The sequence below is a fragment of the Entelurus aequoreus genome, linkage group LG05 (genome assembly GCF_033978785.1).
Source record: "Entelurus aequoreus isolate RoL-2023_Sb linkage group LG05, RoL_Eaeq_v1.1, whole genome shotgun sequence".
Taxonomy (NCBI): Eukaryota; Metazoa; Chordata; class Actinopteri; order Syngnathiformes; family Syngnathidae; genus Entelurus; species Entelurus aequoreus.
Window position 1 is genome coordinate 33,280,492 of NC_084735.1, and position 24,365 is coordinate 33,304,856.

The 24,365-nt window shown below is 40.9% G+C and overlaps 2 protein-coding genes across 7 annotated transcripts in view; both read right to left on the reverse strand.

The window, feature by feature from the left end:
* Positions 1-20,868, reverse strand: part of mink1 (misshapen-like kinase 1) — an 80,044-nt gene extending 59,176 nt beyond the window's left edge. For 2 of the 6 annotated variants that reach the window (XM_062047862.1, XM_062047859.1), the window contains exon 1: positions 19,555-20,866. In XM_062047862.1, coding sequence (XP_061903846.1) covers positions 19,555-19,611 — 57 coding nt within the window. In that variant the 5' untranslated portion in view covers positions 19,612-20,866. Of the gene's footprint in view, positions 1-19,554 lie in introns of all 6 variants that reach the window. The other 4 variants (XM_062047865.1, XM_062047861.1, XM_062047863.1 and 1 more) reach the window with 2 other exon arrangements.
* Positions 20,869-23,350: 2,482 nt separating this feature from the next.
* The window catches only part of pld2 (phospholipase D2), a 66,711-nt gene continuing 65,696 nt past the window's right edge, over positions 23,351-24,365 (reverse strand). Inside the window, exons 23-24 of the mRNA XM_062047866.1 lie at positions 24,154-24,271; positions 23,351-24,083 (exon numbers count right to left, since the gene is read on the reverse strand). Of these exons, the coding sequence (XP_061903850.1) occupies positions 23,859-24,083; positions 24,154-24,271 (343 nt within the window). The 3' untranslated portion in view covers positions 23,351-23,858. The remainder of the gene's footprint in view (positions 24,084-24,153; positions 24,272-24,365) is intronic.

Sequence of the window (24,365 nt, forward strand, 5' to 3'; positions counted from 1 at the left end):
AGGTGGGATCGGTGTATTAGCAGCGGACTACAGCAACACAACCAGGAGGACTTTGTTGGAGCGCTAGCCGCGCTAGCCGCCGACCTCACCTTGACTTCCTACGTCTCCGGGTTGCCAAACGCATCGGGTGAAGTCCTTCATCCTTCTGCCAATCGCTGGAACGCAGGTGAGCACGGGTGTTGATGAGCAAATGAGGGCTGGCTGGCGTAGGTGGAGAGCTAATGTTTTTAGCATAGCTCTGTGCGGTCCGGTTGCTAAGTTAGCTTCAATGGCGTCGTTAGCACAGCATTGTTAACCTTCGCCAGCCTAGAAAGCATTAACCGTGTATTTACATGTCCACGGTTTAATAGTATTGTTGATTTTCTATCTATCCTTCCAGTCAGGGGTTTATTTTTTTTGTTTCTATATGCAGTTAAAGCACAATGCTATCACATTAGCTCGTAGCTAAAGCATTTCGCCGATGTATTGTCGTGGAGATAAAAGGCACTGAATGTCCATTTCGCGTTCTCGACTCTCATTTTCAAGAGGATATAGTATCCGAGGTGGTTTAAAATACAAATCCGTGATCCAAAATAGAAAAAGGAGAGTGTGGAATCCAATGAGCCAGCTTGTACCTAAGTTACGGTCAGAGTGAAAAAAGATACGTCCATCGCTGCCTCTCAAGTCCTTCACTGTAACGTTCCTCATCTACGAATCTTTCATCCTCGCTCAAATTAATGGGGTAATCATCACTTTCTCGGTCCGAATCTCTCTCGCTCCATTGTAAACAATGGGGAATTGTGAGGAATACTAGCTCCTGTGACGTCACGCTACTTCCGGTACAGGCAAGGCTTTTTTTTATCAGCGAGCAAAAGTTGCGAACTTTATCGTCGATTTTCTCTACTAAATCCTTTCAGCAAAAATATGGCAATATCGCGAAATGATCAAGTATGACACATAGAATGGATCTGCTATTCCCGTTTAAATTAAAAAAAATCATTTCAGTAGGCCTTTAAATATATAAGCTTTATGAACCTTGGGTTTGGTGAACGGTCCTTTGGGCTGAGTGAGTGTGTGTGTTGTGCAGGTGTTTGAATTGTATTGGCGGGTTATATATACGGGATCCCGTCCATATTACCCGCTCGAGCTATAACTAGCTCGAGCTAGTAGCTAGTAGCTAGGAGCTAGCATAACAAACACCTAGGTGTTTGTTATGCGGGATTAATTTGTGGCATATTAAATATAAGCCTGGTTGTGTTGTGGCTAATAGAGTATATATATGTCTTGTGTTTATTTACTGTTGTAGTCATTCCCAGCTGAATATCAGGTCCCACCCGCGCGCTTCCAAACATTTGATTGCTTGCCCGTACGTGCGTGTCATGTACGTAACTTTGGTTAAATATATAAGCTTTATGAACCTTGGGTTAGGTGAATGGTTCTTTGGGCTGAGTGAGTGTGTGTGTTGTGCAGGTGTTTGAATTGTATTGGCGGGTTATATATACGGGATCCCGTCCATATAACCCGCTCGAGCTAGTAGCTAGGAGCTAGGAGCTAGCATAACAAACACCTAGGTGTTTTTATGCGGGATTAATTTGTGGCATATTAAATATAAGCCTGGTTGTGTTGTGGCTAATAGAGTATATATATGTCTTGTGTTTATTTACTGTTGTAGTCATTCCCAGCTGAATATTAGGTCACCCCCGGCTCTCACAGCATCTTCCCTATCCAAATCGCTTCCACTCCCCACTAGTCCTTCACTTGCATTTTCCTCATCCACAAATCTTTCATCCTCGCTCAAATTAATGGGGAAATCGTCGCTTTCTCGGTCCGAATCTCTCTCACTTCTGGTGGTCATCATTGTAAACAATAGGGAACTTTGTGGATATGTTCAATTGACTACGTCACGCTACTTCCGGTAGGGGCAAGCCTTTTTTTTATCAGATACCAAAAGTTGCGATCTTTATCATCGTTGTTTTATACTAAATCCTTTCAGCAAAAATATGGCAATATCGCGAAATGATCAAGTATGACACATAGAATAGATCTGCTATCCCCGTTTAAATAAAAAAATGTCATTTCAGTAGGCCTTTAACTGTTTGAGACTTAACTGAGTCTGGAGTTGCCCACTGTAGTATAACTCCCCTTTATATTCAAATTCACTGTTCCTTAGATTACACATCAAAACAAAAAGTATTTGCATTGTTACACTTATTATATATTCTGATATGTGTAAAATGGTAAGACTTGATTTTGGTAAGACTTGATTTTGTTATGCAACACTGGAGTCACGCTGTACTGCTGTAATGTGTTTCAGGAAAAATGCTGCAACTGACCCAAATCCCAAACCTGCAGTTTCACACTGAACAGTAGGAGATGCAACATTTGCTTTGAGACACCAGACACCAAACAGTACATAAGAGAAAAATATTAATTGCTACCGCTTTGATTAGGAAGACAAGCGCCATAGTCATGCATGTGCCAACCTGACTATCGTATTTTCCGGACCATAAGGCGCACCAGATTATAAGGCGCATTGCGATGAATGGTCTATTTTCGATCTTTTTTCCGATATAAGGCGAACTATAGGGCGCATTAAAGGAGTCATATTATTTTTCTAAATGTGAAACACTTCCTTGTGGTCTACATAACATGTAATGGTGGTTCTTTGGTCAAAATGTTGCATAGATTATGTTTTACAGATCATCTTCAAGCCGCTTTCTGACAGTCGCTTACGGATGCGCTGTTTTGTGGGCGGTCTTATTTACGTAGCTCACCTTCGGCAGCATCTTCTCCCCGTCATCTTTGTTGTAGCAGTCCATCGTGCAAGGACGGGAGTGGAAGAAGTGTCAAAAGATGGAGCTAACTGTTTTTAATGACATTCAGACTTTACTTAAATCAATAACAGAGCAGCATCTCCTCATCCGGAAACAAAAACTAAGCCGAAATCCATCGGTGCGGTTTCATGACTTACCAAAGTCGTACTAAAACATTTTGATAGATTTTTGAGCGCCGTGTTTAATGTTCTACATTTTCAATTAAACATAACATGTTGGTGTTATTTACTTCAGTCATATTGCAGTATACATATATCTGTTATGTTTGACTGCCATCTACCGGTCAGACTTATTACACCATGTAGCAAATAAGATTGCTTCGAGGTCGGTAAGCAAAACCAGAATTATTACGTACATTAGGCGCACCGGGTTATAAGGCGCACTGTCGAGTTTTGAGGGAAAAAAATGATTTTAAGTGCGCCTTATAGTCCGGAAAATAAGGTACATTAAATAGTTTCCTATATGACTATACTATAAATGAAACAGAGTCTTACTCTAATAATTCCACAAATACATGTCTGGGGAGAATATCTGTCTCCAGTTCCCTGAGAAGATGTGACTGTTCACTAAACACATTCAGGTGTTAATACACATCTTTTGAACTAGCCTCTACAATTTCCCTATAAAATGCCAAATTATTCACAGCACACTAAATAGGAAACTCTGAGATAGCATGCAGCTGATAAGTGTCCAGTGATGCCATACACTAACGCCAAAATCCTCATTAGAAATTGCACTTCATTCCAACATTATGGCCTGTGTGCGGTGTGTGTGTGTGTAATATACTACAGCCTTGAGCGTCCTAATCCATTCAAATAGTGTAAACAGAACTTGTCATGAGAATTTAATAGGCAGGGTGTAAATTCAGGTATATAGAACAGTTGTTATTCTGTAATGGAATAGATCCAATTATGTTGTAACAATACCCCATCGAAGACACCTATAGATATTCTCATTGTCATTAATCCAGGGTTATTATATTCTCAGGGCATTCAGTCAATCGCATTTGAAACTTAAGTTTGTCTTGGGAGACGTTTCGCCAGACTAGAGCTGACCAATCTAAGTCTGTGAGCATTAACAGATGAAGCCTCCTCGGATGAGAGGCAAAATGTCATAAAAAAACCAAAAAAACCCAGTATAAAATAGTCCGGTTCGGATCGACTGAATGCCCTGAGAATATTCCATCAATGTTAGATGTACAGTCGTGCTCATAAGTTTACATACCCTGGGACAATTTATGATTTCTTGACCATTCTTCAGAGAATATGAATGATAACACAAAAACCTTTCTTCCACTCATGCTTAATGGTTGCGTGAAGCTATTTATTGACAAACAACATTGTTTACTCTTTTTAAATCAAAATGACAAAAGAAAGTACCCAAATGACCCTGATCAAAAGTTTACATACCCCAGTGACTTTGATCTGATAACATGCACAAAAGTCGACAATCAAACAGGTTTGAATGGCTAATCAAGGTTCCAATCCTCACCTGTGACATGTTTGTTTGTAATTAATGTGTGTGTATAAAAGGTCAGTGAGTTTCTGGGCTTCTGACAGACCTTTGTATCTTTCATTTCTGGATTCTGAGTCATTGGAAGGCAAAATAATTGTCAAAGGATCTGCGAGAAAAGGTAATTGAGCTGCATAAAACAGGAAAGGGGTATAAAAAGATATCCAAGGAATTGAGAATGCCAATCAGCAGTGTTAAAATGCTAATTAAGAAGTGGAAAATGAGGGATTCAGATAGACCAGCAAAGATTTCAGCCACAACTGCCAGGAAAATTGTTTGAAATGCAAAGAAAAATCCACAAATAACTTCAGCTGAAATACAGGACACTCTGAAAAATTGTGGTGTGGCTGTTTCAAGATGCACAATAAGGAGGTACTTGAAGAAAAATGGGCTGCATGGTCGAGTCGCCAGAAGAAAGCCATTTCTGTGCAAATGTCACAAAGTCTCCCGCTTACATTACGCCAAACAGCACAGAGACAAGCCTCAAAACTTCTGGAACAAAGTAATTTGGAGTGATGGCTTTCTTCTGGCGACTCGACCATGCAGCATTATATATATATATATGTATGTATGTATGTATATATATATATATATATATATATATATATATATATATATATATATATATATATATATATATATATATATATATATATATATATATATATATATATATATATATATATATAATGATCTCTTCATGAGAGTAATGCAAACATTTTATTTTTTGCATTACTCGCATGAAGAAATCATATATATACATATATATATATACATTAATTGTTTTAATCATATTTCATAAAATATACATACATACTTGGGCTGTGAATCTTTGGGTGTCCCACGATTCGATTCAATATCGATTCTTGGGGTCACGATTCGATTCAAAATCGATTTTTTTTTCTTCAATTTAACACGATTCTCGATTCCAAATTTTTTTTTTCCCCGATTCAAAACGATTCTTTATTCATTCAATACATTTCAGCAGGATCTACCCCAGTCTGCTGACATGCAAGCAGAGTAGTAGATTTTTGTAAAAAGCTTTTATAATTGTAAAGGACAATGTTTTATCAACTGATTGCAATAATGTAAATTTGTTTTAACTATTAAATGAACCAAAAATATGACTTATTTTATCTTTAAGAAAATATTGGACACAGTGTGTTGTCAAGCTTATGAGATGCGAAGCAATTGTAAGCCACTGACACTATTGTCCGTATTTTCCGCACCATAAGCCGCACCTAAAAACCAAAATTTTTCTCAAAAGCAGACAGTGCGGCTAATAACCCGGTGCACCTTATATATGGATTAATATTCATATTTATTTTTATAAAGTTTAGGTCTCGCAACTACGGTAAACAGCCGCCATCTTTTTTCCCCGTAAAAGAGGAAGCACTTCTTCTTCTACTGTAAGCAACCGCCAAGGTGAGCACCCGCCCCCGTAGAAGAAGAAGCGCGCGGATATTACGTTTCATTTCATTTGTGTGTATCTGTAAAGACAACAAAATGTCTCCTACTAAGAGACACGCGTACAAGGTTCCACTGACTTTTGATATTCATGTGAACCGCACTGTGGATACAACGGGAGCACGTACGGTGAATATTCGCACCACAGGGAATGAGAAGTCGTCCTACTGTGATTCTAGCTTGCCATGCTAACGGCCAGAAACTTCCACCCACGGTGATATTCAAAAGGAAGACCTTGCCAAAAGACAACTTTCCAGCCGGCGTCATCATAAAAGCTACCTCGAAGGGATGGATGGATGAAGAAAAGATGAGCGAGTGGTTGATAGACGTTTACGCGAAGACACCGGGTGACTTTTTTCACGCAGCGCCGTTCCTGTTGATCTACGACTGCATGCGCGTCCACATCACAGATGGTGTCAAAAAACAAGTGAAGCACACCGAAGAAGAATAATTCGAGGGATTTGTGGATGAGTAATAACTTCAGAAAGTGAGCTTTAAATGTTTATTTTGTGTGTTGTGTGACACTAACGTATGAGCAACGTTGAGTTATTGATGTTGCTATTGCTCTGCACTATTTTGAGTGTTACTATTTTTGTGATTGCACATTTGTACACTACATTTTGGGAGTGAACAGAGTTGTTAGAACGCTGGTTTGTAATATATTATTAAAGTTTGACTGACCTATCTGACTGTTTTGTTGACATTCCCTTTAGCGTAGCGTAGGTGCGGCTAATAGCACGGGGCGGCTAATAGGTAAACAAAGTTTTGAAATATTCTGTTCATTAAACGTGCGGCTAATAACACGGGGCGCCTTATGGTGCGGAAAATACGGTAATTTTTATTTTTTTTATAAATGTCTAATGATAATGTCAATGAGGGATTTTTAATCACTGCTATGTTGAAATTCTAACTAATATTGATACTGTTGATAATATTCATTTTTGTTTCACTACTTTTAGTTTGTTCTGTGTCGTGTTTGTGTCTCCTCTCAATTGCTCTGTTTATTGCAGTTCTGAGTGTTGCTGGGTCAATTTTGGTTTTGGAATTGGATTGCATTGTTATGGTATTGCTGTGTATTTTTTTGTTGGATTGATTTATAAAAAAACATTTAAAAAATATTTATTTTTTAAATAAATAAATAAAAGAAAAAAAATCGATTCTGAATCGCACAATGTGAGAATCGCGATTAGAATTTGAATCGATTTTTTCCCACACCTCTAATATATACAATAATTTTAATCATATTATATACAGTCCAGGGTTTCCCCGAGATTGCCAAGATACCTGTGGTGGTGGGGGCGTGGTTAGTGGTCTGGTTGTATTAATATTTACTTCACTAACTGCTTTTTTGCTATCCCTTTTCGTATCACATTTGTACATATCGTATTTGCTGATGCTGTTCTGTTGTTGTAGTTGTCTCTCACGTCTTATCGCCCTCTCTTGTACCCACAAGTTCCCCTTCTGTCTTCCTTTTTTTCTCTTTCTATCCCGTGCTGCTCCGGTCCAGGTTCGCCAAACATTAATATAAACCCATTTAATAAAATCAAATACAAATAAGGCAACAAAAGATACTGTATATCCCACACTTCTCTTTTGTAAAGTAAATCTGTACAGCAAATATGGGCATCTACATCAACAATTTAATTTGACTGAGTAGCTGGACAGGACAAAAAAAAAGGGGGTCTGGTGGGGCTTTGTCACCATGACATCATCGCACAATTTGCATAATTGCTATGATGATATGATTTTCTTTAAAAAAGCTCAAAAAATTTATAAATACATTAAAAACAAATCTGGTATTATCAATTAGTATCAACATATATTTTTATACTGGTTTGCCATATTTTCAATTGTTGCTGCTTATTGTACAATGTACTTTGTTGAGAAGTGTCTAGAGACATCTAATGACTTTTTTTTAAATTAAAAACGACTAGCAACAAATCTAGCATCTTTTTCTGGTGGTATTATAGACTGTAAGTAGAGACTACTTCTATCCCTCGATGTCTTCGACAAATAGCGAGCTGCAGCGAGCATGTCGTCACACTTGTTGGCGCACTGCTCCAGTTGGACTTTTTAAAGTCGAAATGTGCACATTTTGTAGATAGCTATCCGCGGGTATATCTTGTATACATTAAAGTTACATCCACACCGCAGACATGCTGACTACGCGCCAGACAATCGCATGCATCTTGTGTACATCCTTTTTTAGTAGCGCTATTTTCGGTGGATCACTAGACAATAGTGTGCAAATATTTATATGTATTTATATCCATTAATACTGTAATGACTGTAATGACTTGCTGGTGGGAATGTTTCATATTCGTGTGGTTTTGATTTGATGTTAATGATCCTAAACACACGGTCCTTGCTTGAAACTGGATTACTTTAAAGTGAGGAAGTGTTGAATGTCTGACGAAGCACGAAGATGAAAGTGTTGCTGTTGGAATTGTGCCGTTTGTCAGCATAAGACTGTCAATAAAAGTTAAAAATAGCGTCAGATTTTGTGTAACTTCTTCTGGAAATTACAATACATTATATTCCTTTAATTTTTTTTCACATAAAAAAAAAAAAAATCACACAAAAACTTATTTTCAAGGTGTGGCGGCCATGATATTGTTGTGTGGGTGCGCCACTCAGTTACATTAAGGGGAACTCCTGCAGTCCATACAAACTCAGAGAATAAAAAAGCCTAAGAATTTGAATGAGACTCATTGGCAGTTTTTACTTTTGTTTATTTTAAACTATTGACTTTATTTTGGTTAAAAAGATGGTATGTAATAACCGAGAATACTGTAATTTTATTTTTTTATTGTTGTATTGTCTTATATTTTTGTATGACAGTATATTATCCAATTGTTCTGTTTTTGTTCGCGCCCCATTGTTATTTCGTTTTTTATTAACATTTTCCCCATAACTTTGCACCAGTTTTCGGATACTGTCTTGATTATCATACGGCCAAATATTGCAGTTAACAAACTAGTGAGTTTGCATGCGTATGATTTCGCTCACTTGAGTGTTGATGATTCAGTCATGTCATTTTATTAACAGGTTCAAGAGTCCAACTGTTCAAGTGTCTTTATTGCAAAACTTGCCAGTGTTAAACTCTATGACATCATAATCGGTTGACACTGTACTGTAATTATTTTTCAACCAACGCAATTACACCAAAAGTATTTTTCTCCTCCAACATCATTGCGCCTTTTATCACACACCAAGACTCCACGGAAGTAGAAGCGATAGAAATGAAGTGAAACTAAGCAATTGGCTCAGTTTACTCGGACAGAACATTTTCAAAGCAAAGTCTGTGTAGTCGCCGCCATGTTTACTCGAGCCGAACAGCCTTAGTGCACATGAACAGGGGCTGCGGCGCTTCAGTTTAACAGAAAGTAAGCAGTGTTGCCTAAAATGCATTGATAAATGACGGTTTTTCGCTCATTAAACATTTAAACGGTATTACTAACTGTTTGGAATTTTATTGCGGTTTATCATCATACCGTTACATCCCTAATACATACACACATATAAATATACAGTATACTGCCAAAAGTATTTGGCCACCTGCCTTGACTCACATATGAACTTGAAGTGCCATCCCATTACTAACCCATAGGGTTCAATATGATGTATGTCCACCTTTTGCAGCTACTACAGCTTCAACTCTACTGGGAAGGCTGTCCACAAGGTTGCAGAGTGTGTTTATAGGAATTTTTGACCATTCTTCCAAAAGCGCATTGGTGATGTCACACACTGATGTTGGTTGAGAAGGCCTGGCCCTCAGACTCCGTTCTATTTCATCCCAAAGGTGTTCTATCGGCTTCAGGTCAGAACTCTCTGCAGGCCAGTCAAGTTCATCCACACCAGACTCTGTCATCCATGTCTTTATGGACCTTGCTTTGTGCACAATCATGTTGGAAGAGGAAGGGGCCTGCTCCAAACTCTCCCCACAAGGTTGGGAGCATGAAATTGTCCAGAATGTTTTGGTATCCTGGAGCATTCAAAGTTCCTTTCACTAGAACTAAGGGGCCAAGCCCAACTCCTGAAAAACAACCTCCTCCACCAAATTTCACACTCGGCACAATGCAGTCCGAAATGTACCGTTCTCCTGGCAACCTCCAAACCCAGACTCGTCCATCAGATTGCCAGATGGAAAAGCGTGATTCATCACTCCAAAGAATGCGTCTCCACTTTACACCACTGCATCCGACGCTTTGCATTGGACTCAGTATGTTTGATGTATGGCTTAGATGCAGCTGCTCGGCTATGGAAACCCATTCCATGAAGCGCGCTGTGTAATGTACGTGGACTAATTGGAAGGTCACATGAAGTTTGGAGCTCTGTAGCAACTGGCTCAGCAAAAAGTCGGTGACCTCTTTGTACTATGCGCTTCAGCATCCGCTGACCCCTCTCTGTCAGTTTATGTGGCCTACCACTTTGTGGCTGAGTTGCTGTTGTTCCCAAACTCTTCCATTTAATTATAAAAAAGCCAACAGTTGACTGGAATATTTAGGAGCGAGGAAATCCCACGACTGGATTTGTTGCACAGGTGGCATCCTATGACAGTTCCACGCTGGAAATCACTGAGCTCCTGCGAGCGGAAAATTCTTTCACAAATGTTTGTAGAAACAGTCTCCATGTATAAGTGCTTGATTTTATACAACTGTGGCCAAGCCAAGTGATTAGGACACCTGATTCTGATCATTTGGGACGGCGTGGCGAAGTTGGTAGAGTGGCTGTGCCAGCAATCGGAGTGTTGCTGGTTACTGGGGTTCAATCCCCACCTTCTACCTTCCTAGTCACGTCCGTTGTGTACTTGGGCAAGACACTTCACCCTTTGCCTCTGATGGCTGCTGGTTAGCGCCTTGCATGGCAGCTCCCGCCATCAGTGTGTGAATGTGTGTGTGAATGGGTAAATGTGGAAATACTGTCAAAGCGCTTTGAGTACCTTAAAGGTAGAAAAGCGCTATACAAGTATAACCCATTTATCATTTATCATTATTTGGATGGGTGGCCAAATACTTTTGGCAATATACTGTGTATGTACACATATACACACATATTTATACACATACTGTACATACAAAACCAAAAACCAGTGAAGTTGGTACGTTGTGTAAATCGTAAATAAAAACAGGATACAATGATTTGCAAATCCTGTTCAACCTATATTCAACTGAATACACTGCAAAGACAAGATACTGGAAGACGTTATTTTTAGCAAATATAAGCTCATTTGGAATTTGATGCCTGCAACATGTTTCAAAAAGGCTGGCACAGGTGGCAAAAAAGACTGAGAAAGTTGAGGAATGCTCATCAAACACTTTTTAGGAACATCCCACAGGTGAACAGGGTAATTGGGAACAGATGGGTGCCATGATTAGGTATAAAAGCAGCTTCCATAAAATGCTCAGTCATTCACAAACAAGGATGGGGCGAGGGTCACCACTTTGTGAACAAATGCGTGAGCAAATTGTCGAACACTTTAAGGACAACATTTCTCAACCAGCTATTGCAAGGAATTTAGGGATTTCACTAGGGTTGTGGGAAAAAATTTATTTGAATTCAAATCTCCATTCTCATATTGTATGATTCAGTAACGATTCTCATTTTTCAAAAATCGATTTTCTTCCCCCGCTCCCGGCAATGTGTATGTGCCTTCTGGGCTACCGTAGGTATTGCGCAATAAGCAGCGTGGCTACCTGGTGGCTAGCTACTAAGGGGAGTGTAGTGTTGTTGTGTTGCCGCTAAAATGCAGGTAGAAGAAAAAGAACCTGAGCCGCCTAAAGAAGAAATACAACAGCCTCCGCGGACTTTGAAAGCAAACGTTTGGAGACACTTTGGATTTTATCGTGGCAAGAAAGGGCTTGACATGACTCATGCAATTTGCAGACTTTGCAACGCTAAAGTTAAGTATTTTGGGAATACTTCAAATCCCTGCGCTCACTTGGACAGACACCACCCAGAGTTATCAGATGAAAAGGATCATCCACTAACAACATTGGCAGCTGATCAACACACACTTCACCAGTTTACAAATTTACCACAACAAGCTAGTCAGGTTACTTCTAGATCTCCACCCCAGATCCCACCTTACTCCTACACACTTCTCTAAAGTAGGCTGGCTCAAGGTGGAGGACAGAGTTAAACAACTTGCACTGAGCCTAGTCTATAAAATCCGCTGCACCTCCCTGATACCGAAGTACATGTCAAACTACTTCCTTAACGTAAATGACCGCCATAACCACAACACCAGGGGGAGCTCCACTAACCACGTTAAACCCAGATTCCGAACTAACAAAGGTCTTAACTCATTCCCTTTCTATGCCACATCAATGTGGAATGCGCTCCCAACAGGTATAAAAGAAAGGGCATCTCTATCCTCCTTCAAATCCGCAATAAAAGTTCACCTCCAGGCAGCTACAACCCTAAACTAACACCCTCCCCGGATTGCTAACAATCAAATGTAAACAATCAAATGCAGATACTTTTTCTTATGCCTTCTGATCTCTCCCTCTCTCTCTCTCTCTCTATATATATATATATATATATCCATATATATATATATATATATATCCATATATATATATATATATATATATATATATCCATATATATATATATATATATATATATATATATATATATATATATATATATATATATATATATATATATATATATATATGGATATATCCATATATATATGTCCACTACTTGATGTCCATATCCTACCCCCCTCCACACCCCTGATTGTAAATAATGTAAATAATTCAATGTGATTATCTTGTGTGATGACTGTATTATGATGATAGTATATATGATAGTATATATCTGTATCATGAATCAATTTAAGTGGACCCCGACTTAAACAAGTTGAAAAACTTATTCGGGTGTTACCATTTAGTGGTCAATTGTACGGAATATGTACTTCACTGTGCAACCTACTAATAAAAGTCTCAATCAATCAAAAAAACCCAGTTCTGAACGGGCAAAGAAGATAACCAGATCCATTGCTTGTTTCATTGCAAAAGACCTGCGACCATACAGCGCAGTGGAGAGAGAAGGCTCCATTCAGGTTCATGATAAAAACTATTGAGCCACACACAATATGACATCCCATCACGCTCGGTTTTTACAGACAATGTTGTACCTTCACTTTACAGAGACACAAAGCTAAAAGTGGGAGAAGCTGTGACTAAAGCTAGCAGAGTAGCTCTTACCTGTGATCACTGGACCTCTAGGATCCACATAAGTGGCAAGTTCTCAGAAATATAAAGGCAGCTAGCCGAAGCCTACCAATTCTATTTATGTTACAGACATTTTATTACTGCTTTTGTGTTTTGTTAAGAAAAAAAAGACAAACTAGTATTTGTGTAATTTTATTTTTGGAAGTGGCATGTTCTCAGAAATATAAAGGCAACTAGCCTAAGCTCATTTGATTCATGAATCATTTATTTTGTTGTTTTACACAAAGAAGTAGTTCATAATGAACAGTTTCAGCATTTTTTTATAATTTATGGTAATGTTTGGGCAAGTTCTGGCACAGACTGGCAGCTAGCCTAGCCTAACACTTGTATTCTATTGATGTTACAGTCACAGGAGTTGTATTACTGTGTTTTATTGTTCTGGTAACTGTGTGAGTAGTAACTGAGTGTCAAATTCAGTCAGATGTTAAAACGTTTTGTTCTAGTTAAAATTTGTGCAAGCATGAATAAATCAGACAACATATTGTTGTCTTGGATTTACATTTGTGTGTTTACATTATTGCAATTAGTTGATAAAACATTGTCCTTTACAATTATAAAAGCTTTTTACAAAAATCTACTACTCTGCTTGCATGTCAGCAGACTGGGGTAGATCCTGCTGAAATCCTATGTATTGAATGAATAGAGAATCGTTTTGAATCGGAAAAATATCGTTTTTGAATCGAGAATCGAGTTGAATCGAAAAAATTGTTTTATAATCGAATCGTGACCCAAGAATTGATATTGAATCGTGGGACACCCGAAGATTCGCAGCCCTAGATTTCACCATCTATGGTCCGTAATATCAATAAAAGGTTCAGAGAATCTGGAGAAATCCCAGCACGTAAGCAAGGACATTACAGACCTTCGATCCCTCAGGCAGTACCGCATCAAAAAGCGACATCAGTGTGTAAAATATATCACCACATGGGCTCATGAACACTTCAGAAAACCCCTGTCAGTAACTGCAGTTCATCGCTACATCTGTAAGTGCAAGTTAAAACTCTACTATGCAAAGCGAAAGCCATTTATCAACAACACCCAGAAACGCCGCCGGCTTCGCTGGGCCCGAGCTCATCTAAAATGGACTGATGAAAAGTGGAAAAGTGTTCTGTGGTCTGACGAGTCCACAATTCAAATTGTTTTTGGAAACTGTGGACGTTGTGTCCTCCGGAACAAAGAGGAAAAGAACCATCCGGATTGTTAGAGGCGCAAAGTTCAAAAGCCAGCATCTATGATGGTATGGGGGTGTATTAGTGTCCAAGGCATGGGTAACTTATACATCTGTGAAGGCACCATTAATGCTGAAAGGTACATACAGGTTTTGGAGCAACATATGTTGCCATCCAAGCAACGTCTTTTTCATGGACGCCCCTGCTTATTTCAGCAAGACAATCAAGCCACATGTTACAATAGCGTGGCTTAGAGATGTTTGATATTATCGGCCAATATTTGCTATAAAATGTCATATCGGAAATTATTAGTATCAAAAAGTAAAATGAATTACTTTTTAAAATGCCGTTGTACGGAGCGGTACATATCCGGTAAAACACGGATATAAACCCAGTCAGCAGCCCCTCCCCTCTCCCCTACACAACACAGGAGTTGTCGACTGCAGCATGAGAGGTTTACTGGCGACGCTTGATGACCTCATCAAACTGCCGCGAGCGGAGCCTAACAACAACAAGAGTGTGTTGTTGCCGGTGCTGTAGCCGTGGTAACAAGCGAGCTCGCTCGATGACTGACTAACGACACCATGTCTATGGTTTGGGATTATGTTAAAGTGTGTCTGACGGATAAAAAACTGGCAATTTGCAATGACTGCAAAATGTTGGTTATGCGAGGAGGAACCAAGACGTCTTCCTTTAATATGAGCAATTTGATCACCCACCTCTTCAAGAATCATAAAGGAGATACACGATGAATACAAGCGGAAGATGGATGAAAAGAAAACACCGAAAAAAAGTAGTACCACACAGTTGTCGCTTAAAGACTCCGCCGAGAAAAAACAAAAATACAACAAAAACACCCCGGGGCGAAAGCTCAAGTTGTGGTCAGGGACAACGCACGACGGTGGAGTTTTGTGTGGATAGTCTGCCCTGCATGGCGCACACTTTGCAGCTTACAGCGAACGGAGAGGCCCTGTCTCAACACAGCATTTCAGAAGCTCTGGCTGACTGGTAGGCCACTTCAAGCACCCACCACTAACTTGCAGCACATTTGTGTTACTCATACAAATACGTTAGAGCAGGGCAGATTGAACCCAGTTTATAATTTCCTGTTATACAGTATGCCAGGCAGTCTTGCACTAAATGAGGACTATGTTGTTTACTTTATTACTCTAGTATACTCTGGACTGAAGCTGTGTGCCTTCATTGTTTTTGTAGCTGTTGTTTTGAGGCATGTTTAAAAAAAAAAAAGAATAATGCACTTTCCTAGACTTAGACTTTGTGAAAGTCAAAGTATAGTATGTCCCATAGTTGTAGTGGGTATCAGGATTATCTCAGGAAGAGCATATCCCAAATTCCAAACTGCTGTTTTGAGGCATGTTAAAAAAAAATAATGCACTTTGTGACTTCAATAATAAATATGTCAGTGCCATGCTGGCACTTTTTTCCATAATTTGAGTTGAAGTTGTTCTCTTATTTTGGTAAACCTTGTTACATTGTTTAATGCATCCAGCAGGGCATCACAAAAAAATTAGGCATAATAATGTGATAATTCCACGACCGTATATAATCGGTATCGGTTGATATCGGAATCGGTAATTAAGAGTTGGACAATATCGGAATATCGGATATAGGCAAAAAAGCCATTATCGGACATCTCTAGCGTGGCTTCATAGTAAAAGACTGCAGGTACTAGACTGGCCTGCCTGTAGTCCAGGCCTGTCTCCCATTGAAAATGTGTGGTGCAATATGAAGCGTAAAATACCACAACGGAGACCCCGGACTGTTGAACAACTTAAGCTTTACATCAAGCAAGAATGTGAAATAATTCCACTTGAAAAGCTTCAAAAATTGGTCTTCTCAGTTCCCAAACGTTAACTGAGTGTTGTTAAAAGGAAAGGCCACGTAACACAGTGGTAAAAATACCCCTGTGCCAACTTTTTTGCAATGTGTTGCTGCCATTAAATTCCAAGTTAATTATTTGCAAAAAAAAAAAAATGTCTCAGTTCGAACATTAAATATCTTGTTTTGGGTTTTGTAAATACACATCTGCGGTCACCTCCAAGGTTTCTCAGTGTGCCCAAGGGGTTGAGTTTTTTCTTGCCCTGATGTAGGAGCTGAACCGAGGATGTTGTTGAGTCTTATGCAGCCCTTTGAGACACTTGTGATTAAGGGTTATATAATAAACTATGATTGATTGATTGATAGAATAATCGTGATTTCAATATTGATCAAAATAATCTTAATTATTATTTTGCCCATAATCGTGCAGTCTTATGTGTAAGACTATACCTCATATATGAACACTATTGTTATCTATATGGACAAAAAGTGCAGTTACGTCTTATGTCCATAAGGTGCCATCTTGCAAAATATTCACATTTATTTGCATTTATTTATAATATGATTTTGTTTCTGCCATATTACTCTGTTTATAATGCTTGTGTTGCTTTCATATGCACATTCAACGTTCTACTTGAGGTACTTATATACATTTTGAATGTGTTGTCTGTGGGTTTTTTTTTAAATAGAACTTGGTTAAAGGATTTCAGTATGAGTAGTTTAAGCGGTAGAAAATGGATGGATGGATGGATAGTTTTTGAAAATTTTGAGTACATTTAAAATTATCACATAATGATAACTATGATAATTTTATTACACACACACACACACACACACACACACACACACACACACACACACACACACACACACACACACACACACACACACACACACACACACACACACACACACACACACACACACACACACACACACACACACACACACACACACACAATGGCGCAATATTGCATATGTCAGGAGCCAAAGAAGGTGTCTTGTTTTTAATTAAATGTAATACATTTAGAATATATATTAACAATATAATCATATTACAATACAGTAATTATACATGTATAAATAATTAATTTATAATCGAATCGTAGCACCTGAATCATAATTCCTACCTTTACTCATTGGACTGCTACAAAAATAAATGTTAATAAGGTTGAGTCCATTTAAAAGCAAAGACAGGTGCTGATAAAAACAAAGCATCAATGTTTATGTAAATAAAGAACAGTCGTAATAGCAGAAATTAAAACAAAGTAACAGCGCTATTTAGGTTCCTCAGACAAAGACACTTATCGACAAATTCATGTCGCCGACAATTTTGATTGTCGATTTTGTTCGACGTCGGCTATTCCTTGAGCCCCTACACAGAATACAAACAAAATACTAGGTACCACTGTTTAATGTAAATGTTATTGTTTTACTTTGATTTTATTACAAAAATTAAATGCCAAATCCAAAATTTTATGATGTTGAAAAATGTTTAAGTAACAAGAAATCGGTATTGGCAATACTGGCCTTGTATTTATAATTTATACCAACAATTGCAGTGAATAACCACCCCTAACCTACCAGTGCAAACAGCCCATGACAAGTGCCAACGGTGCTCATCAAGTGCAAACAGTGCCCGTCAAGTCCACATCAAGTGCAAACAGTGCTCGACAAGTGCACGTCAAGTGCAAACAGTGCTCGACAAGTGCACGTCAAGTGCCAACAGTGCTCGTCAAGTGCACGTCAAGTGCCGAAAGAGCTCGTCAAGTGCACGTCAAGTGCCAACAGTGCTCGTCAAGTGCACGCCAAGTGCCAACAGTGCTCGACAAGTGCACGTCAAGTGCCAACAGTGCTCGACAAGTGCACGTCAAGTGCCAACAGTGCTCGACAAGTGCACGTCAAGTGCCAACAGTGCTCGTCAAGTGCACGTCAAGTGCCAACAGTGCTCGTCAAGTGCACGCCAAGTGCCAACAGTGCTCGACAAGTGCACGTCAAGTGCCAACAGTGCTCGTCAAGTGCCGAAAGAGCTCGTCAAGTGCACGTCAAGTGCCGAAAGAGCTCGTCAAGTGCACGTCAAGTGCCAACAGTGCACGCCAAGTGCCAACAGTGCTCGACAAGTGCACGTCAAGTGCCAACAGTGCTCGACAAGTGCACGTCAAGTGCCAACAGTGCTCGTCAAGTGCACGTCAAGTGCCAACAGTGCTCGACAAGTGCACGTCAAGTGCCAACAGTGCTCGACAAGTGCACGTCAAGTGCCAACAGTGCTCGACAAGTGCACGTCAAGTGCCAACAGTGCTCGTCAAGTGCACGTCAATGTCCAACGGTGCCCGTCAAGTGCCAACAGTGCCCGTCAAGTGCCAACAGTGCCCGTCAAGTGCACGTCAAGTGCACGTCAAGTGCACGTCAAGTGCCAACAGTGCTCGCCAAGTGCACGTCAAGTGCCAACAGTGCTCGCCAAGTGCACGTCAAGTGCCAACAGTGCCCGACAAGTGCACGTCAAGTGCCAACAGTGCTCGTCAAGTGCCAACAGTGCTCGTCAAGTGCCAACAGTGCACGACAAGTGCACGTCAAGTGCCAACAGTGCTCGTCAAGTGCACGTCAAGTACCAACAGTGCTCGTCAAGTGCCAACAGACCTCGTCAAGTGCCAACAGACCTCGTCAAGTGCCAACAGAGCTTCTCAAGTGCCAACAGAGCTCGTCAAGTGCCAACAGTGCTCGTCAAGTGCTCGCCAAGTGCCAACAGTGCTCGCCAAGTGCCAACAGTGCTCGCCAAGTGCACGTCAAGTGCCAACGGTGCTCGTAAAGTGCCAACAGTGCTCGTCAAGTGCCAACAGTGCTCGTCAAGTGCAAACAGTGCTCGTCAAGTGCAAACAGTGCTCGTCAAGTGCAAACAGTGCTCGTCAAGTGCAAACAGTGCTCGTCAAGTGCCAACAGTGCTCGTCAAGTGCCAACAGTGCACGTCAAGTGCCAACAGTGCACGTCAAGTGCCAACAGTGCTCGTCAAGTGCCAACAGTGCTCGTCAAGTGCCAACAGTGCTCGTCAAGTGCCAACAGTGCTCGTCAAGTGCCAACAGAGCTCGTCAAGTGCCAACAGAGCTCGTCAAGTGCCAACAGAGCTTCTCAAGTGCCAACAGAGCTCGTCAAGTGCCAACAGTGCTCGTCAAGTGCCAACAGTGCTCGTCAAGTGCTCGCCAAGTGCCAACAGTGCTCGCCAAGTGCACGTCAAGTGCCAACGGTGCTCGTAAAGTGCCAACAGTGCTCGTCAAGTGCAAACAATGCTCGTCAAGTGCACGTCAAGTGCCAACAGTGCTCGTCAAGTGCACGTCAAGTGCCAACGGTGCTCGACAAGTGCTCGACAAGTGCTCGTCAAGCGCCAACGGTGCTCGTCAAGCGCAAACGGTGCTCGTCAAGCGCAAACGGTGCTCGTCAAGCGCAAACAGGGCTCGTCAAGCGCAAACGGTGCTCGTCAAGCGCAAACAGTCCTTGTAGAGTGCAAACAGTACTTACCCTTAGAGCGGCCAGGTCAATGTCGTCCAGGCTTCGCGAGGGGGCGTTTTCAGACATGGCTGACCAAAACTTGGAGCGTTAGCGTAACAACTTAGCCAGGTTTTCCTGAAGAAGCACTTCGGGGCGTGGGTGTCGATGGCACCTTTGGTGAGCTCAAATGGGCTTATGTAGCATAAATGGCTATGGGCATCTACACCAACTATATGATTTGCCTGAGAAGCTGGACAGGACAAAAAAAATAAAAATAAAAAAAGGCTATAAGTAGGCAGTCCAGTTAGCTGAAATTGTTAGGGGAAAGACGGCTGCACTTCACAGCGTCCAGCTGGAAAGCTAATGTTGACTTGTACCAAAAATTTCGAGCTAAAATACATTCACCTCCAAATAGAAGATATCAACAAACTTTTAGCGTTGATCGGCCGTAACCGCCATTAGATTTTCAAAGCAGTGCATATCCACTGTTGAACACCTTGCTGCCTTCATTTTGACAAGACGCGGCGACTATGATGCCGAATAACATTCCAACTGACGTTTTCAAAGAGAATTGTTGCATTCCAGGGAAAATTAGACTAAAAGCGCACCAGTTCCACTGGTTGATGACGGTGTAAGAAAAACAAAAACAAATTTTAAGCCAAGAAACGCAGTGCTTGTTTTTTTAAGGAGCACGTAATGTCTGATGTGATGGCGTCTGGGTCAGTCCGCACCGCAACAGAACCCGCCTGTCATTATCCTGAAGTAAATATCCCCCAATTGTACTGTTACAAGTACCGTTCAATGCGTCGGTTGTTTTCAAACTTGTTCAATATTTCCAATAACATGGCAGTCCGAGGACGCAGGTGCGCGCAATCAAATTAGCTATGGCGGCTAAGGCAGCAGCTAAACAGCCTCTCGAATAAACTTTGCTTCTTCCTCCATTTTCTGTGTCAACAGCCGCGCCAACCTTCCAGGGAGAACACGGGCAGCCGGTCAGCGAGGCAGGCGGGCAGGCGGGAGGGTGGTATGTTCTGGACCAGCCCCCCGGTTTGGTCAACGGCAGGGCCCGATCGACTCTTTAAAGTTACGCGTATCGTTCTCTTTGCGCCGTCCAGATTAGACCACTTGTAATAATTCCAACGCTGGGGGTATGTAACGACAGCCAAAGTTGTTATTTCGCCATGTTATGCTGTCCGGGTCCTCCCTCCCGCTCCCAGCCTCGTTCTGTACCGTCTTTGCGGGGTTGTGTCGACGATTGGTTGCGCAGACTAGAGAACTCCTCAAGTGTTTGCTTTGCAAGCCTCAGAAGCTACGGCGAGCCGCCAGGGACAATTTTGCGCAATAAGCAGGCTGCACTCTGTGACGTCATCACCCATACTGCTCGAACTTCTTCCTGGTTGGTTAGGAAACGCACAACTTGCATACCCAATCACTCCACACGGACATTTTATTGAACTAGATCTTTCACACGGTTTTATTTAAATTGTGTTGCTTTGGTCTAGTTTCTGCAGATGTATCTGATCTCTAACAGATCGTGACGTGCTTGTGAATAATGCATGACTCACTTCCACAGCTGTTCAGCAAGAGTTCAAGAGAACAATCAGGCTGTTGATAAAAATGGATGCCATGACATGGCAGTAGCACGTGGGCTGTTTTGGTGCTTTATGGCAGCAAGTTATTTTCTTACAAACATTTTTACATGATCACAGTGCAGTTTATTAAGGAAATAGAAACATATCCATCCATCTTCTTCCGCTTTTCCGAGGTCGGGTCGCGGGGGCAGCAGCCTAAGCAGGGAAGCCCAGAAGTCCCTCTCCCCAGCCACTTCGTCCAGCTCCTCCCGGGGGATCCCGAGGCGTTCCCAGGCCAGCCGGGAGACATAGTCTTCCCAACGTGTCCTGGGTTTTCCCCGTGGCCTCCTACCGGTCGGACGTGCCCTAAACACCTCCCTAGGGAGGCGTTCGGGTGGCATCCTGACCAGTTGCCCGAACCACCTCATCTGGCTCCTCTCGATGTGGAGGAGCAGCGGCTTTACTTTGAGCTTTTTACAGCTTCTCACCCTATCTCTAAGGGGAGAGTCCCGCAACCCAACGGCGGAAACTCATTTCGGCCGCTTGTACCTGTGATCTCATGACCATAGGTGAGGAAACCTGTTGATTGACTAACATAAAAGGTATAAACTGGTGAGTGAAAAATTAAGTGCAACAATTATCATAGAAATATAAAAAGTCAACGTGTATGGACACGTGAGCTGTTTTGGTGCTTTATGGCAGCAAGTTATTTTCCTACAAACAGTTTTACATTCTCACAGTGCAGTTTATTAAGGAAATAGAAACACATGCTTAATATTATTCATACAGTTAATATTTCAACCCCTGAGCATCAATGGCATGATTCATGGTGAATGACCATAACCTGTTGATTGACATACATAAAATGTATAAACTGGTGAGTGAAAAATGAGTGCAACAATTATCATATAAATATATAAAGTCAACGTGTCAATATATCATCACCATTTATGAAGAGATGGCTTTATAAAAAGAACATTAGTGAATGTTTACAACATGGTTAGGACTCAGGCACGTATAGTCTTGTCTGCTGTACACTAATATTGCTGGCTTTGTCACAAGTTCAATACACATACATGTAACATTTAGTAGAATGAAAACATACATTGGGGTGTTTTTACAGATACAGTTAAATGAGAAACCACTCTAAAGAGTTATCTAACATTTCACAAACAGCCAATCATAAGGCTTGAAAATGTGGCGTCATTAACAACAATAAAACAGTAGTTGTAAATTAGATACAATATATTTTTAAATGTTAGATTCATCATTCTGTGGCTACCTGACCATCAAATATAAAATCCCTACAATCAAACATAGAATACAGTGGCATACGCTACATTGTGTCTTTTGTACAGTACAGTAAAAAAGCAGAAAAAAAAAAATACAATAAATCTATTTATATCTGCACCTTATTGCTCTTTTATCCTGCACTACAACGAGCTAATGCAACAAAATTTCGTTCTTATCTGTACTGTAAAGTTCAAATTTGAATGACAATAAAGGAAGTCTAAGTCTAAGTCTTTTGTAATCAAATGATGACAGTGTAGTCACGTTAGGCAGTTGGACACAGAATTTTTAAGTCCAAATGGCCATCTAGTGGTTGAATAGTCCCTTCAATCTACTTTGTATCTCTGCTTCACATTTTTCTCAGCATGTAGGGGATGGGGGAATGTCCAGTTTTACATTTCTGGCATCGTAAGGACTTTAACAAATCACTTATAAACAATTCCAACATTTCTAAGAATATTTAAAAATGACTTGCATGTGCAGATAATACACGTCTTCTACCAACATACAACCATACCGTCTATTTTTCCAGCTCAGATCCAGCCATTTCTTTGTATTCGTCACCATAACAACCACAGTTTTTTTCCTGACAGATTTGCTAGCACTGCAGTGAGAGGTGAAGCCTCTGAGAGAGAGAGAGAGAGAGAGAGAGAGAGAGAGAGAGAGAGAGAGAGAGAGAGAGAGAGAGAGAGAGTGAGAGTGAGAGTGAGAGAGAGAGAGAGAGAGAGAGAGAGAGAGAGAGGGGGGACCATGTGAGATGGACTGGGTGCACATATGATCCAATTACTGTAATTTCCGGACTATAAACCGCACCTGACTATAAGCCGCACCAGCTAAATTTAGGGGAAAATACGGATTGCTCCATATATAAGCCGCACCCGACTATAAGCCGCAGGGTTTTGATGTGTAATTACCGTAGTATATAGGGGTTCCTGCTACCATGGAGGGGATTGTCGGGACAGAGGTGACTGTTTGGGAACACAAAGCGTCCCATTTATTAACAATAAATCTTTCAATCATTCAATCAAACTTTCACATCTTTGACATGGCGAACAGCATTCGTGCAGAGTACAAATAATACAACGGTGCAAAGTAATACTAAGTGCTCACCTGTATGTTATCAAAATAACCAGCCTACCGGTATATGAAAAGTCAGTCTTTAATCATTGTGTCATCGTCTTCTTCCTGCCACCGAAATCCTCTTCGTCGGTGTCGGAGAAGAACAGGCCGTAAATAAGCCGCACCCTTGTATAAGCCGCACGGACCAGAACGAGGGGAAAAAGTAGCGGCTTATAGTCCGGAAATTACGGTAGTTTAATAGTCTCACAAAGTGTCAGTCAAAAAATCTACTAAAACACGGTTCTTGTGAAGTTGGCTTATGTCACCATTGAATTTCCAAGACTGCCACTATTTAATTGAATTGGGCAGAATGTTAGCTATGATAATACCAGAGCCCTGAAAATGTGACTGCAACTAAGTCCACAGGCCAACAGGGGCTATGCCCTCTCTGGTGTTCAATGGAGGCAGCAGGTTCTCTTCACACAAGAACTTTAGGGGGAAGTGGACCATTAGTCCTCTGACAGCTTTGAGCTCCTCAACAGCCTGTTCAGGGTCTGTGTCACAGAGGCGCTCCTTGCTAGTGTACTCCTTCAGCTCTTGCATATTGTGGACAGAGTTGCATGGTAGGCAGTTGAAGACCTGCATCATAGTAGCAGAGACAGAGGCGGTTAAAAATGATACCCTCAACAATCTCTGGCTTTATTCATACCTTGTTGTAAATAGTGGCATTCAGTTTGGCTGATGAATTCCACACCAAGAAGAAGAAGTTGTCACTGATTGGATCCTCAATGTTGATGTCGGCATCTGATGTAACTCCAACAAGAACACTGAATGGGCAGGGAAACTAAAAGATTAGTAAAATAGGAATTTATGGCGTACCCACATTAGGTCATGTGTACTGTGCTGGATTCATCCTCCATC